This window comes from Salvelinus fontinalis, chromosome 31, assembly GCF_029448725.1.
Source record: "Salvelinus fontinalis isolate EN_2023a chromosome 31, ASM2944872v1, whole genome shotgun sequence".
In the NCBI taxonomy this organism is placed as follows: Eukaryota; Metazoa; Chordata; class Actinopteri; order Salmoniformes; family Salmonidae; genus Salvelinus; species Salvelinus fontinalis.
This window is the reverse complement of record NC_074695.1, coordinates 21,755,809-21,773,029: the sequence shown is the minus strand read 5'-3', so window position 1 is coordinate 21,773,029 and position 17,221 is coordinate 21,755,809. Positions and strand designations below refer to the sequence as shown.

The 17,221-nt window shown below is 41.2% G+C and overlaps 1 protein-coding gene across 2 annotated transcripts in view; it reads right to left on the bottom strand.

The window, feature by feature from the left end:
• LOC129829812 (membrane-associated guanylate kinase, WW and PDZ domain-containing protein 3-like) overlaps window positions 1-17,221 on the bottom strand; it is a 360,522-nt gene that overhangs the window by 105,152 nt on the left and 238,149 nt on the right. For both annotated transcript variants that reach the window (XM_055891748.1, XM_055891747.1), the window contains exons 2-3: window positions 8,249-8,365; window positions 2,759-2,878 (exon numbers count right to left, since the gene is read on the bottom strand). In XM_055891748.1, the coding sequence (XP_055747723.1) occupies window positions 2,759-2,878; window positions 8,249-8,365 (237 nt within the window). The remainder of the gene's footprint in view (window positions 1-2,758; window positions 2,879-8,248; window positions 8,366-17,221) is intronic.

The following is a 17,221-nucleotide window of genomic DNA, read 5'->3' as shown; positions in this document are numbered from 1 at the left end:
TCTTTTTAACGGCATCGAGTGATAAAGGGGATTCTTTTAACGGCATCGAGTGATAAAGGGGATTCTTTTAGGGGCATCGAGTGATAAAGGGGATTCTTTTTAACTGCATCGAGTGATAAAGGGATTCTTTTAACGGCATCGAGTGATAAAGGGGATTCTTTTTAACGGCATCTAGTGATAAAGGGGATTCTTTTAACGGCATCGAGTGATAAAGGGGATTCTTTTTAACGGCATCGAGTGATAAAGGGGATTTTTTTAACGGCATCGAGTGATAAAGGGGATTCTTTTAACAGCATCGAGTGATAAAGGGGATTCTTTTAACTGCATCGAGTGATAAAGGGGATTCTTTTAACGGCATCGAGTGATAAAGGGGATTCTTTTAACTGCATCGAGTGATAAAGGGGATTCTTTTAACAGCATCGAGTGATAAAGGGGATTCTTTTAACTGCATCGAGTGATAAAGGGGATTCTTTTAACGGCATCGAGTGATAAAGGGGATTCTTTTAACTGCATCGAGTGATAAAGGGGATTCTTTTAACTGCATCGAGTGATAAAGGGGATTCTTTTAACGGCATCGAGTGAGTCTGTATACTTTCGTCCAATATGTGTTTGTCTTTTTAGACCCACAGTGAAACACAGAAAATCTACCGCATACTATACTCTGACATTTCTCAGCATTGAAGCATTTCTTAATCCTTCTCTCTGGGATTGTCCTCTGTTTGTCTTGTCAGTGCAGCACCTTCTCCCTCTCCCTCCCTCCCCAGTCCTGTGAGCTGGCCCATTGCCCTGGCTGCTCTTATCTTCAGCAATACTCAGCTCTACTGGAGCTCTTCAAAGACCTATATGTGTTGGAACTTTTAACGGGTTACAGAGTTAATGTTTACAGTTCATTAATTGAGCTGTATCTAAAGATATTTTCTTTACAGTTATTTACATATGTAATTGTATTAGAATTTGTGTGATGGAGAGTGAGAGAACTACACACATACTTATGTTGTTTTGGATAGTATTGGATCATGCTATTGACTGCAAGTACCAGAATGCCTTGCGACAGGTTGTAGAAAAACAGAGAACGTGCCAGTTATGTACAAGTGACAAGTGATTATCCTGTCTTTCGCCAGCAACTTTCTTTTATTGTTTTGTAAAATCTAAAGCTGTTAAATGTAATGTAAACAAGTAGTATTACTAAAAGAAGCTTTCATTTCACAACCCGACGTCCCGAGTCATTACTTTGAAGATAGTTATTCTATAATAAGATGTGCTCTATAAGCTGCTGTTCTGTGCTCTCTACAATACAGCAGCATCACTGCAAACAGCACCGCATCACAGGCACAGCTCCTCTATCAGTACCTCACTGAGTCAGGCCTACAGCTTCCATAAACAAACCCATTATTTCTTATCTCAGTATTTTTTCTATCATTGCTTTCTTTTCTGGCCAATTCTCTCTTCTATAATTCATGTTGCCCTGGCTGGCCTGTGGCTGGTGTCTATACTGAGCGGTAGAGAGAGAGGAGGAAGACACGTTATGGACCATGGTGTATAGACTCTCACGTACCCTGCTCTGGAGTCAAGGCACAGCTCTCAACTGCAAGAAAGTGCTACGCATGGCCTTTCAGCCTCTCTGTGCCTATTGAGAAATAAAACAGCTCTAACCTTTGTTGGCACTTTCCTCCCTGAGTTTGAGTTAGCTACTCTGCCTGGGAGGGAGGGAGGGAGGGAGGGAGGGAGGGTGAAAGACCTGTGTCCATCCAAAACATTGACCACAAACCTCCTTTCAAACAAGGGCCAACGGTCAATGGCAGAGTCAGTAATACAGACAGAGAATGGTTAACATAGAGCTGTAACCTTGGACCTAGTCACTCCCTGACAGATCACCTCCACAGCCACAGGTAATCTGTCCAGAGATCACAGAGATTAGTCCCACTGACGGCTTGGTCGATTGGAAAAGCCATACATCCACACATACATCCAGCCTGGCATAGACTTCCTCTCAGACCAAAGGAATGGGGCTGCCGGTAATACACCAGGCTCTAAGTCACAGATTGACTCACAGGGAGATCATTGACAAAACGTTACACATTCCCTTGTGAACAAAAACTCAATCTCATGAGCATAAGAAAAAGAGAGAGAGAGAGAGAGAGGGGGAGAGAAAATGTGTTTGCGCGTGCACGTGTGTGGGTGTGCACGTGTGTGGGTGTGCACGTGTGTGGGTGTGCACGTGTGTGGGTGTGCACGTGTGTGGGTGTGCACGTGTGTGGGTGTGTCTATGCCTCAGTTGTCCGGTGGAGATTCCTTGGAGGTCAAAAGGGCTACATTAATAAGTAACATCCCGAGATAGAGCTGAAGCAGCCATATGTAGATCAGCCTGCTATATGTCCTTACTGTGAGGACCTATTATTTATCCTGCGTACTGGTGCAGTCTGGATATGACTGGCTATGAGGGTCCAAGCCTCCAGGGTTCTCTGTCACAATGCTGACCGCTGGCTTCTGAGAAATCATCAACCTACTTTGAATGCTAAGTGGGACTATGCTATGTTGCTACGGAAGAAACTCTTGGGAAGCTAGACCTACTTCCTTTCACATTTACAATGCATGAATGCCATCTTTATATTGAGTTTATCTGATGACCTGGATGACAGTGACAGCTCAGCAGGTACTATACATAAGTAAACAAACAATGCATAAGTCGTGGGGCATAGTGTTACTGGGTGTTGTAATGTCCACCTCCCATACACTTCCCCCAGACCCTCAGACCAACCGTCGTAGGTTCCACTCTCCAGCAGCAGGCCACTCTCCTCCAGCACACGGAACTCCTCCACACTGATGAAGTTATAGTCCACTCCAGGAACCTCCCCCTCTCTGGGCTGCCGCGTGGTACCTGCCAGAGACAACACAACAGGCACAGAGTGAGGAAAACAGACAGTTTTATGGGGCAGAGTCGAGATGCCGATCCAGCTATGTATACACAGAAGAAGGATAGAAACCATTTTCAGCTAAGCTATGAATAGATATTCTAATGAGGGCAGAATGGAATCCATTATGAAAGTGGGAGGGGGATATGAAAAAGAACACTGCAACTGACTTTAGTTTGGGGTGACACAGTGGTAGAAGATGGGTTGTTTCAAGGAGTTCTGAGGTATGTTCATCTCCAGAGCTGAGAAGATGGGTTTTTACCCGTTTCTGTTTCAACAATAACAAACTATATAAAAGCAACAGTTGAAAAACATTCCAGACCTTTTTAATGTTTCTTCCTGTTCTTTCTTTCTCCATCCTTCATCTCTATTCTTCACCCTAAATTGCGTAAAATTGTGGTTTTCGATCTGGAAACTGCAGCACTATACACTACAGGCCAGTATAAACCAAGCATGGAGCAGTCATTAACATATAATCTGCTGTAACTGTCTTTGTACTGCAGTTGACTCCAACAAGCTGGTCCTGTTAACAAGTTTATCCCCTCATCCGAAATACATTGAAACAAGTATAAATACATTGAAACAAGTATGAATACATTGAAACAAGTATAAATATATTGGAAACATTTTACGCATCAGGGGACATGGCGCAGATATAATTGGGTGTTTACCTTGAGTGAACTGCAACCTGACAGGAGTCCAAATGGACTCCTTTAATACTATCTCTCCTGAACCTCCCTCTATCTCCCTCCCTCCTTTCCTCCATATTCCCTCCCTCCATCCTGTTCATCTGATAAAGTAGACTATTGTATTCTATCAGAGGTCAAATCAGAGACCAAAGGAGCAACAAAGACAGTAATATGACAATCGTTGAACAGAGAAACATAGGAAAAACGGAATACTGTATTCTTGTGTTTGCTCTTGGAAAACTGGTTTCAGAACAGATTTTGCGATAGGCTTCAAACAATATTCCTACAATTTAGTGTACTGAGATGTTGACAGTCCTGCTTGAGAGTTACATGGCTCAGTCTTTCTCATGTAACAATCTGACTCACCAGAGGGGAAGAATCAAGGATTCAGTCTGTCTTTTGAGGTAGAGGAGAGAGGATAATCAAGAACGGGTCGTTTGAAGTAGACACCTGAGAAAAGTTAGTGCTGGGATCAGGGTAAAAAGTGAGGGAGGATAGGGAAAGGAGGGAGATGGAGGTGAGGGTGAGGGAGGTGAGGGACTGGAACAGGGAGGTGTAACGTAAAAAGCCTTGGGAGGAAATTGACTTCCGATTTAAATTTCACTCTTTTCAAAAACAGCACGAGAAAACAACACTTGAACTGACTTCCATCCTTTGTTAATGTTCTCAAAAATGTCACCTTTGAAGAAATGAAACTATCGAACCAAAACAATACTGAACAGCAGCAAAAAAACGCAAGCATCATTAAAAGGTATTAGGTTATTTGGAGTGGATGTAGTGAAGATGAATTGGCACTTTTCTGCAATAGGTAGCGTATTGTTGTGGAACAGCCCAGACAGAGACAGAGACAGAGACAGAGAGATAGACAGAGACAGAGAGATAGACAGAGACAGAGAGATAGACAGAGACAGAGACAGAGACAGAGACAGAGACAGAGACAGAGAGATAGACAGAGACAGAGAGATAGACAGAGACAGAGAGATAGACAGAGACAGAGAGATAGACAGAGACAGAGACAGAGACAGAGACAGAGACAGAGACAGAGACAGAGGCAGACAGACAGACAGACAGACAGACAGACAGACAGACAGACAGACAGACAGACAGAGACAGACAGAGAGAGAAAGAGAGAAAGAGAGAGACAGACACACACACACACACACAGTCCAAGAAAAAAAACAATTAGTGTATCAGTTTACACAGCGAAGCGTCACCACCGTGAAACACTGCCAGCTGCTTAAGCTGCTTACAGGAAGACCATGAATACATGTAATACGCACCACTGGGAGGCTATTACACATATTCACATTGAGACCTGACCCTGTCGTGTATGGCTTCCAATAGACAACTCCTATTCCAAGAATGTGTGTGTGCCATTCAGATGGTGAATGGGCAAGACAAAAGTTTTAAGTGCCCTTGAACAAGGTATGGTAGTAGGTGCCAGGCGCGTGCCAGGCGCTCCGGTTTGAGTGTGTCAAGAACTGCATCACAGTTGGGTTTAACATGGTGTACAATTTCCTGTGTGTATCAAGGATGTTCTGGCACCCAAAGGACATCCAGCCAACTTGACACAACTGTAGGAAGTGTTGGAGTCAAAATGGGCCAACATCCCTGCGGAACACTTTCGATACCTTGTTGAGTCCATGCCCCAACGAATTGAGGCTGTTCTGAGGGAAAATGTGGTGGGGGGGGGGGGGGACTCAATATTAGGATGGTGATCCTAATGTTTTGTCCACTCAGAGTAGATATTCCCTATTAACAGAAAAGCTATCTATGTTCATGGTTATGGTGTCTTGTTTCACAGGCGTAGAAAAAGTTTAATGGAAGATCCTTAAATCTTCTTAAGAGAAAACTATTCTTTGGATTGAATACTTGGGGCACTTTTTCTTATACAGTTTTGTCATCTCTTTGTTATCTCCCAGTGAGCCTCAGAGCTTACTGCGGTGCCACTACGGATATTACTGCCCAGAGGAGAAGAGGAGGCATAGGGTTCAGCCAAGCTTCAAGGATTATGTGGTGATTTGGACCCCTGGCACTTACTCTTCTTCCTTCCTTTTCTGTCCTTTCTCTTCCCTTCTTTCTCGTGAGTGACCTTTAATGATGTCTCTGCCCGTGTGTTCAGGAGGGGACTGGGGAGAAGTCACGCTCCTCTCTGAGCTGTCATTCAGAGGGCTGCAATGAGTAGAGGCAGAGCGGGACCAAGCAGCCATTCTGGATCCCAGGGAGAGACTCCGAGACCATTCGGGCTCCATGCATTGTGGAAGGCCATAGTCGCAGTCACACAGCAGAGGATAAGCAGCGGCTCCCTGCACAATGAAACGCAATTCACAGTCACACAAACATCAATGGCTAAGCAGTGGCGACATGGGTCATATGCTGACCTGCACCACCAGTCAAAATATAACCCATAGCACTGATGAGGAGGAGGCAGAAACAAACAGCCATGCACTAGAGACTAACTAGGCTTGGACTAGGGTCAATGCTTGAAATGCTACAGTGTATGACTGTTCAGCCATAGTAATTCAATATGAGCTGCGTTAGAGCCTGGCGTACTTACTTACCGTAATACATTTTCCCCTCAGAATGTGTATGGCTTTTTTATACATTATTTCACAAAACAGTATTTACCATTAATGTCTGCAGTCGTCTGTATAGCCCCTCATGATTTATATACTGAGAACATTAACAATGCATTAACTCATGAAACTGACAGACACTAAACAGTTATACTGTATCCATCTAGTGAAAACGAACATCAGCAATTTATTTAGTTGCCTGTTATTCCCAATTATTCATCAGCATTATATTTCCACATGAGAAAATCTGCCATTCAGGAGAGGATGGGTGGCTCTCCCTCATAACAAAGTCACAAATTAGAAACGTTTTATATGCTAATTAAAATAGTGACTCAAAGATTATATAAATGTGTCCTGTAGCATTAATAAATTGTGAAATGGGGAGTAATTGCCATGTAATTCGGCAGAGTAGCGTAGAAAATCTGCACTTTGCACTTTGAATCCCGCCAATTTGCCCTTTTGTCCATTTAAAAACCACTAAGGTATAAAAATGAAAAGCTTTTCCATACCACTTATTTATCCCTGTGTTTTAAAGGCCCAGAGACACACGCTCAAACACAGGGGAGTCATTAAGGGGAGTCCTTGTTTTAAAGGCCCAGAGAAACACGCTCAAACACAGGGAAGTCATTGTTTTAAAGGCCCAGAGAAACACGCTCAAACACAGGGGAGTCATTAAGGGGAGTCCTTGTTTTAAAGGCCCAGAGAAACACGCTCAAACACAGGGGAGTCATTAAGGGGAGTCCTTGTTTTAAAGGCCCAGAGAAACACGCTCAAACACAGGGGAGTCATTAAGGGGAGTCCTTGTTTTAAAGGCCCAGAGAAACACGCTCAAACACAGGGGAGTCATTAAGGGGAGTCCTTGTTTTAAAGGCCCAGAGAAACACGCTCAAACACAGGGGAGTCATTAAGGGGAGTCCTTGTTTTAAAGGCCCAGAGAAACACGCTCAAACACAGGGGAGTCACACTCAAACACAGGGGAGTCATTAAGGGGAGGCCTTGTTTTAAAGGCCCAGAGAAACACGTTCAAACACAAGGGAAGTCATTGTTTTAAAGGCCCAGAGAAACACGCTCACACACAGGGGAGTCATTAAAGGGAGTCCTTGTTTTAAAGGCCCAGAGACACATGCTCAAACACAGGGGAGTCATTCATCGTGGGTGGATTTTTTAAATAGTTTTTTTAACTAGGCAAGTCAGTTAAGAACAAATTCTTATTTTCAATGACGGCTAAGGAACAGTGGGTTAACTGCCTGTTCAGGGGCAAAATGACAGATTTGTACCTTGTCAGCTCGGGGATTTGAACTTGCAACCTTTCAGTTACTAGTCCAACGCTCTAACCACTAGTCTACCCTGCCGCTCTATGAGGCATAGAGTTGGCACCAAGTACTTAGAAGGAATTAGGTTACTATGGAAATATACATTAATTAAACATAATTACATGCATATTATATTCTGGAGATTAACTTCCAAGTCCTACATATTAGTATTTGAAAATGGAGTGAGAGATCTCCTAACTCATCTATCAAAGAGTAGTTATGTGTGAAGTTGATGGCCTTTATGGTGAATGTTTGACGGCTGCTTTGTAGACCTTAGAAACGTGGCATAGAATGCCCCCAGTTAGGAGAGAAGAAGAATCCATGATTAAAAACACAGCGCCAAGAGGAGAGAAAAGGAATGAGGGACAGAGAGATGGAACGGTGGAAGTGAAGGAGTGTGATTGACAAGTCACTCTTCCTCTAATCACTCTCTTCCTTCATCAATCCAGACACAAGCGGAGGGTTCTGAGGAGGATGGTTCCAATGAATGCCAAGCACTGTGTCCTCATGGGAGAAGTAGCATGTCTTTTGGGAAAAGCAAACTGCTCTGCTGATTAATGGACACCTGTGAAGGGGGCATTTCTATCTGATGGCAGGACCAAATAGGATCGCTTGGCTACTGAAGTGCTAGTGACCGTCAGTCTTGAGATCTAAAGGTGTCCTACTCACATGGAACAGCCGTTAACGAGCAGGCAGATGTGGAGTAGACAGGAAACTCTGAGAAGATCAGAGGAGAAGCCCGGGGCGTTACTACTCACAGGGAATGGTGCGCAGGTAGAGGTTGTCCCTGATCACCTGCTGGAGCTTGTGGTCCAGCGAACCTTTCTGGAACTGCAGGCTGAGGTAGTGACGCAGGTCTGTATTCAGAACCTTGCCTGTGGAGAGGAGAAACATCTGGGTCAGCACAGTACAATGTTGGAGGGAACACACACCACACACAGGACATTCAATAAACGTCATTTAGACCATACTCAAACATTCTTAAACAGTCGGGAACTCTAATCGCATTACCACCAGTGTTCTTAAACAGTTGGGAACTCTAATCGCATTACCACCAGTGTTCTTAAACAGTCGGGAACTCTAATCGCATTACCACCAGTGTTCTTAAACAGTTGGGAACTCTAAACGCATAACCACCAGTAAATGAGAAAGATCCATCATCACTTTCAAAACTATCTGACAGGTACCGGTGACTGTGATGGAAAGCATGCCCCCAGCGAGAGTGTGTGTAGGAGGACAGTTTAGACATTTCTGGGCTGTGTGACAGCATTGTTGTTCGGGGGGTTCGGGGGGCTATAGTTGGTAGAGGAGCTGTCATGTAAGACAAAGGTGAAATATTAATTGGCTTGAATCACCAAGTATCCAGATGCATACATGAATAACAGGAGAACATAACACAATGGCTGGCAGTGTTGCTGCCTTGGAGGAACAACAGAAGTTCAGGCAGATGGAGGACGTTTGGGGGATGTTCTTCATCCTGAAGGAGGAGGGGAATTCAGGCATCCCCTCGGGGGGGGGGGGGGTTTAAGAGAGAGAACATTCCCTGGTGTGTGAACACGATCCCTCTCTGAGTATCAGCTCAGGCTCCAGCGGTTTGTTCTTTAGAGGTGTGTGAGAGAGAGAGAGATGCAAGGCGTCTTCCTCAGGGTGGGGAGGATGTGCTTTGACAGGACGCCAGTTATAGTGTTGTTTGCATCAATACCCATTGTTTCTCTGTTTCTCTCCCCTCACTCACAATCAGCAGTCACTGACTGCAGGGTATGTGCTTGCCTTCGTTTGGTCCACCCCTGATGAACGAAGGCCCAGTGAATGTAACAGGCTTAATAATCACTGTGGCCACTCCCCAGAAATGCACATACTGGACATCAGGACTATCGGGGGCAGAGAGATGCATTTATTCAAAAGGAGGAAAAATATCTGAAAACTGAATCTATTGAGAATAACTAATTTTAAATGTTTAAGCAGCCCACCCTGCACATGCTTTTAAATATTCATCTTGATTGGGGAATTGAAAACGTTTAATACCAACCTTCATAGCATGATGCAGTGTGTGTCTAGGAACAGGCTCTGCTGATGGAAGCTGGTTAGCTCAATAAAGTGTAAATACCGGCAGTGATAGAGGGGTGTCGTGGTGAGATCGCCCACCTTATTCACCACTATATGGAATCAAAACAAGTCACAGCTTTTCCTGCGGTCTGATTCGTCCCCCAGGGTGATGAAAGGGACTGCCCACTGAGATGGCAGATTAGTCACATTCCACTGGTTGACTCAGACGCATACTAATATACCCTGTTCCTAACTTTCGCCTAGAGGCCCAGAGTATAGTATACATAGTTTAGATTATTAAGGTCACTGTACAAATAGTCAATATAAATGCCTTCATTGCCTTGTAATGCAGTGGCACATGCAGACACATGGGAGCGTATGTCAAGTGCAAATGTAGTTTGAGTATTGAGTAGGTGTAACGGTTGTCGTACTCCTCCTCCTCCTCGGACGAGGAGAGGAGAGAGGGATCGGAAGACCAATATGCAGCGAGGTATGATGACATGATTTATTGAATACGACGAAACAATGACACGAACTATACTTGAATAAACTACAAAATAACAAAACGAATGTGTAGACAGACCTGAACAATACGAACTTACAAATAACACGAAGAACGCACGAACAGGGAAAAATAGACTACACAAAAGAACGATGTACAAAACAAACCGAAAACAGTCCCGTGTGGTGCACAGACACGGAAGACAATCACCCACAAACAAACAGTGTGAACACACCTACCTTAATATGACTCTCAATCAGAGGAAATGAAAAACACCTGCCTCTAATTGAGAGCCATATCAGGTCACCCAAAACCAACATAGAAACAGAAAACATAGACTGCCCACCCAAACTCACGTCCTGACCAACTAACACATACAAAAACTAACAGAAAACAGGTCAGGAACGTGACAGTAGGGTTGCACATTTTGGGGAGAATTCAGAGGTGGAAACTTCCGTGGGAATTAACGGGAATATATGGGAATGAATATTAAGAACATTTATTTATTTATATATCCTGTCTAGGATCAGCGTGCCGCTAGCGGCACACCCCCCCCCCCCCCCCCCCCCCACTGAAAAACCAGTGCCGCGAAATTCAAAAAAAAAATATTTTTTAAATATTTAACTTTCACACATTAAAGTTCAATACAGCTAATGAAAGACACAGATCTTGTGAATCCAGTCAACATGTCCGATTTTTAAAATGTTTTACAGGGAAGACACAATATGTAAAGATGTACATCTATTACCTAAAAACACATTCGCATAATCCACCATCTTTTATTTGTCCACCAACACCAGTAGCCATCACCAATTCGGCTAAACTAAGATATTTATAGCCCCTAACCAACAAAAAAACTCATCAGATGACAGTCTGATAACATATTTATGGTATGGGATAGGTTTTGTTAGAAAAAAGTGCATATTTCAGGTAGATGGCATAGGTTACAATTGCACCCACCGTCACAAATGGAATAGAAATACTACTTAGAGCAACGTGTTTACCTACTTACTAATCATCAAACATTTCGTAAAAATACACAGCATACACGAATCGAAAGACACAGATCCTGTGAATACAGACAATATTTCAGATTTTCTAAGTGTCTTACAGCGAAAACACAATAAATCGTTATATTAGCATAGCACATAGCACATAGCAGCCCAGCATTGATTCTAGCCAAAGTGAGCGATAACGTCAACATCGCCAAAAATATATTAATTTTTTCACTAACCTTCTCAGAATTCTTCAGATGACACTCCTGTAACATCATATTACACAATCCATATAGAGTTTGATCGAAAATGTTTATATTTAGCCACCAAAATCATGGTTAGACAATGTGAAATGTAGCTCAGCTGGTCAGAAAATGTCCTTGCGCCACTTAGACAGTGATCTACTCTTATACATAAATACTCATAAACGTGACTAAAAAATATAGGGTGGACAGGGATTGATAGACAATTTAATTCTTAATACAATTGCGGAATTACATTTTTTAATTTATCCTTACTTTTCAATACTGTTTGCGCCAAGCGAAGCTACGTCAAAAAACATGGCGTCCTAAGCCACTAAAATGTTTCGACAGAAACACGATTTATCATAATAAAAATGTCCTACTTTGAGCTGTTCTTCCATCAGTATCTTGGGCAAAGGATCCTTTCTTGGGAGTAATCGTCTTTTGGTGGAAAGCTGTCCTCTTGCCATGTGGAAATGCCAACTGCGTTCGGGATGAACTGAAAAGCGTGCCCAGCTATTCACATCGTTTCAAAAATAAATGTCCCAAAATCGCACTAAACGGATATAAATTGCTATAAAACGCTTTAAATTAACTACCTTATGATGTTTTTAACTCCTATAACGAGTGAAAAGATGACCGGAGAAATATAACAGGCTAAACTAACGCTTGGAACAGGAGCGGGTCGGTGTCCTCCACGCGCGTTACGCACCAAGAAAAGACTTGCTAGCTACAGGGTTTTTTAATTTATAGGGCCTGTGAACGCGCAATCGACCCCATTGGAATCGTCATCACGTAAAGGCATCCAGGGGAAGACGTAAGAAGTGTCCGTATAGTCATAGCAATAACAGTGCCCTTTTAACTGACTTCAGAACAGTGGCCAACATTTCTGAAATCTGACTCCATGTCAGGGAAATTGCTGTAGAATGGGCTCTGTTCCACTTAGAGACACAATTTCAACTCCTATAGAAACTATAGACTGTTTTCTATCCAATAATAATAATAATATGCATATTGTACGATCAAGGATTTTGTGGGAAGCCGTTTCAAAAATTACCCAATTAGCATAAATAGTCTCAACAGCGCCCCCATCCTCAACAGGATATACCATTTATTTATCCCTCCACCACCCCCCTCTTCGGAAGACAAATATCGTATTTTTTTTTACAGCTTTTTTGCTACATATGCATACATTTTACATATACATTTTATATACATGGTACTTTTATATATAACAACAATACATTACCAAACAAACTGTTTAATCCCAACCCTCAGCCACTCTCCGCCCATCCCACCTATCACCATAGACCGACACCTTGTTTGGTTTCCATGTGCCATATATTTTGTGCTGTGATGTTTCACAACATTTTTGTATCTTTCTAATTGTATATTATCCAAAGATTGTGAGCTAAAGATGAAAACCTTTCCTACGAGTAATATTATATTATTTATTGATTGGCTATGGCTTTCCAGATTGTCAATCACTGCTACTTGTAAGGTTAATTTTAAGTGCATGTTGTGATTTGTTTTAACCATTCCAGAAACATGCTACATGGGGGCAATAACAGAATAAGTGATTTTTTGATTCGGTCTCGTCGCAACAAAGTCTGCTGAGATTGTTGTATGCCCCATATATACAGCAGTCTGTTGGTGGCAAGAATTTTATATAATAATTTAAATTGAAAAACTCTAAGTGTTGAAGCAAGTGTAGTTATTTGTACCAGTTCACAAACCATGTGCCATGGAATTGGTACATCGAAAATCTCCTGCCATTGATTTTGTAACCTGTATGGCGCAGCTGTCAACATTTCTGTCCTCAGATGAAACTGGTATATTTTTCTATTTATGCCAGTTCCTTTCAGCCAATTTGTATCTTTAATATATGGTAGGGAAACAAGTTCCCTACCTTCTCTCTTTTCCACTTGCCTCCTCCAATTTGGATTGAGCAGATATCCCCATGCATTTTCGTTAACTGCATACAGTTGAAGACGCAAGTTTACATAGACCTTAGCCTAATACATTTAAACTCAGTTTTTCACAATTCCTGACATTTAATCCTCGTAAAAATTCCCTGTCTTAGGTCAGTTAGGATCACCACTTTCTTTTAAGAATGTGAAATGTCAGAATAATAGTAGAGAGAATGATTTATTTCAGCTTTTATTTCTTTCATCACATTCCCAGTGGGTCAGAAATGTACATACACTCAATCAGTATTTGGTAGCAATGCCTTTAAAATGTTTAACTTGGGTCAACCGATTCGGGTAGCCTTCCACAAGCTTTCCACAATAAGTTGGGTGAATATTGGTCCATTCCTCCTGACAGAGCTGGTGTAACTGAGTCAGATTTGTAGGCCTCTTTGCTCGCACACACTTTTTCAGTTCTGCCCACACATTTTCTATAGGATTAAGGTCAGGGCTTTGTGATGGCCACTGCAATACCTTGACTTTGTTGTCCTTAAGCCATTTTGCCACAACTTTGGAAGTATGCTTGGGGTCATTGTCCATTTGGAAGACCCATTTGCGACCAAGCTTTAACTTCCTGACTGATGTCTTGAGATGTTGCTTCAATATATCCACATAATTTTCCTACCTCATGATGCCATCTATTTTGTGAAGTGCACCAGTCCCTCCTGCAGCAAAGTACCCCCACATCATGATGCTGCCACCCCTGTGCTTCACAGTTGGGATGGTGTTCTTCAGCTTGCAAGGCTCCCCGTTTTGCCTCCAAACATAACGATGGTCATTATGACCAAACAGTTCTATTTTTGTTTCATCAGACCAGAGGACATTTCTCCAAAAAGTACGATCTTTGTCACCATGTGCAGTTGCAAAACGTAGTCTGACTTTTTTTATGGCGGTTTTGGAGCAGCAGCCTTTCAGGTTATGCCAATATTGGACTCGCTTTACTGTGGATATAGATTATTTTGTGCCTGTTTCCTCCAGCATCTTCACAAGGTCCTTTGCTGTTGATCTCGGATTGATGTGCACTTTTTGCACCAAATAACGTTCATCTCTAGGAGACAGAACGTGTCTCCTTCCTGAGCGGTATGAGGGCTGAGTGGTCCCATGGTGTTTATACTTGCGTACTATTGTTTGTACAGATGAACATGGTACCTTCAGGCATTTGGAAATTGCTCCCAAGGATGAACTAGACTTGTGGAGGTCTAACTTTTTCCTGAGGTCTTGGCTGATATCTTTTGATTTTCCCATGATGTCAAGCAAAGAGGCACTGAGTTTGAAGGTAGGCCTTGAAATAAATCCACAGGTACACCTCCAATTGACTCAAATGATGTCAATTAGCCTATCAGAAGCTTCTAAAGCCATGACATCGTTTTCTGGAATGTTCCAACTGTTTAAAGGCACAGTCAACATAGTGTATGTACACTTCTGACCCACTGGAATTGTGATACAGTGAATTATAAGGGAAATAATCTGCCTGTAAACAAATGTTGGAAAAATGACTTGTGTCATGCACAAAGTAGATGTCCTAATCGTCTTGCCAAAACTATAGTTTGTTAACAAGACATTTGTGGAGTGGTTGAAAAACGAGTTTTAATGACTCCAACCTAAGTGTATGTCAACTTCCCGACTTCAACTGTATGTGACATAACTCCTCCATTTCTATGCATAATATCATCAATAAATATAATACCATTTTTAAACATTTAGCATTCCAAATAAAATGTAATATTTTTTGCTCATATGATTTTAAAAATGTATCATCTGGAGTAGGCAGTGCCATTAGTAAGTAAGTAAACTGTGATAGGACCAAAGAGTTAATCAATGTCATTATTCCATAAAAAGACAAGTATTTACCTCTCCATGGTTGCAAAATCTTATCTATTTTTGCTAACTTCTATTGAAATTAATTGTGGTAAGTTCATTTATATTTTTTTGTGAATGTGAATACCAAGTATGTCTACTTCACCATCCGCCCATTTTATTGGTACACCACAAGGTAGAGTAAACACTGTATTTTTTAACAATCCAGCATGTAATATGGTACACTTGTCATAATTAGGTTTAATCCAGAGAGGCTAGAAAAGTGATCAAGATCTTCAATCAGACTGTGCAGGGATCCAGATTGTGGACTTAAGAAAAACTAGTCATCACCATACATTGTACACATTGAATTTCTAACCCCTTGATGTTCTTGTTGGATCTCATTTTAATAATAGCTAGCATTTCAATGGCCATAATAAATAGATATGGAGACAACGTACAGCATTGTTTTACTCCTCATAAAAGCTCAATACTTTCTGAGAAGTAACCATTATTTATTATTTTACATCTGGGGTTGCTGTACATAACTTTAACCCAGTGTATAAGAGATTCACCAAAATTAAAGTATTCCAGGCATTTATATATAAATTCTAATCGTACTTTATCAAACACCTTTTCAACATCAGCTATGAAGACCAGGCCTGGTATCTTCAATGTTTCATAATGTTCAATTGTTTCAAGTAATTGCTGTCAATTATCTCCAATATATCGTCCATGTAAAAAACCTATCTGATCAGAATGAACAATATCTGGTATAACCTTTTTTATTCTATATGCTTTGCATTTCGCCAGGATTTTCGCATCACAACAAGTGTTAGAGGCCTCCAGTTTTTACATGGACTGGATCTTACCACCTGGGTCCTGTTTCAGTAGTAATGAAATCAGAGCTTCTTGTTGAGTACCTGAAAGTCTACAATTTGTATAAGAGTAATTAAAACATGCTAATAATGGGTCTTTGAGTACTTCAAAAAGGTCTGATATACCTCTACTGGTATACCATCAAGCCCTGGTGTTTTTCCAGACTGAAAATATTTTATTGCCTCAAAAAGTTCCTCTTCTGTAAGTTGGCCTTCACACAGGTCTTTCTGGAAATTTGTTAATTTTACATTATTATTATTATTAGGAAAGAAATCCTTACAGTTAACATCATTCAGTGAAAATGGAGGAGACTGAAAATAAAACATTAGCTTAAAATATTTTGCTTCCTCTTTCAAAATATAATTTGGTGAATCATGGATAACTCCATCATTTGTAACGAGTTTCTGTAAATTATTTTTGGTCAAATTTCTGTGTTGAAGATTCCAGAAAAATGTTGTGAATTTTTCCCCATTTTCTATCCAACTTGTTTTATTTTTGTAATACATTACACTTGATCGTTCTTGAATAAGTACCTACATTTCTTTGTTTTTCCTCTAACCTATTTTGTGCCTCTATAGTACAGTTTCCATTACCATCTACCTGCACTGTTACTTCCACTATTTCCTTTATTAGTCTAATCTCTTTTTACCTAAACTGCTTAGGTTTTAACGATGAGTATTACATTGAATGGCCCCTAAAAGTACATTGGAAAGTGTCCCATACAATAAGGGGTTCTACTGTACCTATGTTGTACAAAAAAGGTCAATTGTGAATTATTTTGTCTAAGTTAAGAACAAATTGTCATCCAATAGGCTTTGATTAATTTTCCAATATCCCCGTCCACGTGGAAATTCTGTAAGAGTTATATGGAGGCCAATTAGATAGTGGTCTGACCGCATTCGGTCTCCTATTAATACTTTTAAAAACGTTTGATGCCAGAAAGAACAAGACTTGGAAGTAATCAAGATGGCTAGCTTGATTAAGACTTCTCCATGTATATCTCACTAGGTCAGGTTTTTTTTTCTTCAACCTCCATATATCCACTAGTTATAATGTATCCATGATCTTTGTGATCTCCTTAAGTGCTTGAGGGTGATAGTTTGTAGAATGACTTCCTTTACGATCCATTGAGGTACTTAAAACCGTATTATAATCTCCCACCATAATAATAGATTATTTTGTTGCTTGTGAGCTCAATATATTATTATATATACACTGCTCAAAAAAATAAAGGGAACACTTAAACAACACAATGTAACTCCAAGTCAATCACACTTCTGTGAAATCAAACTGTCCACTTAGG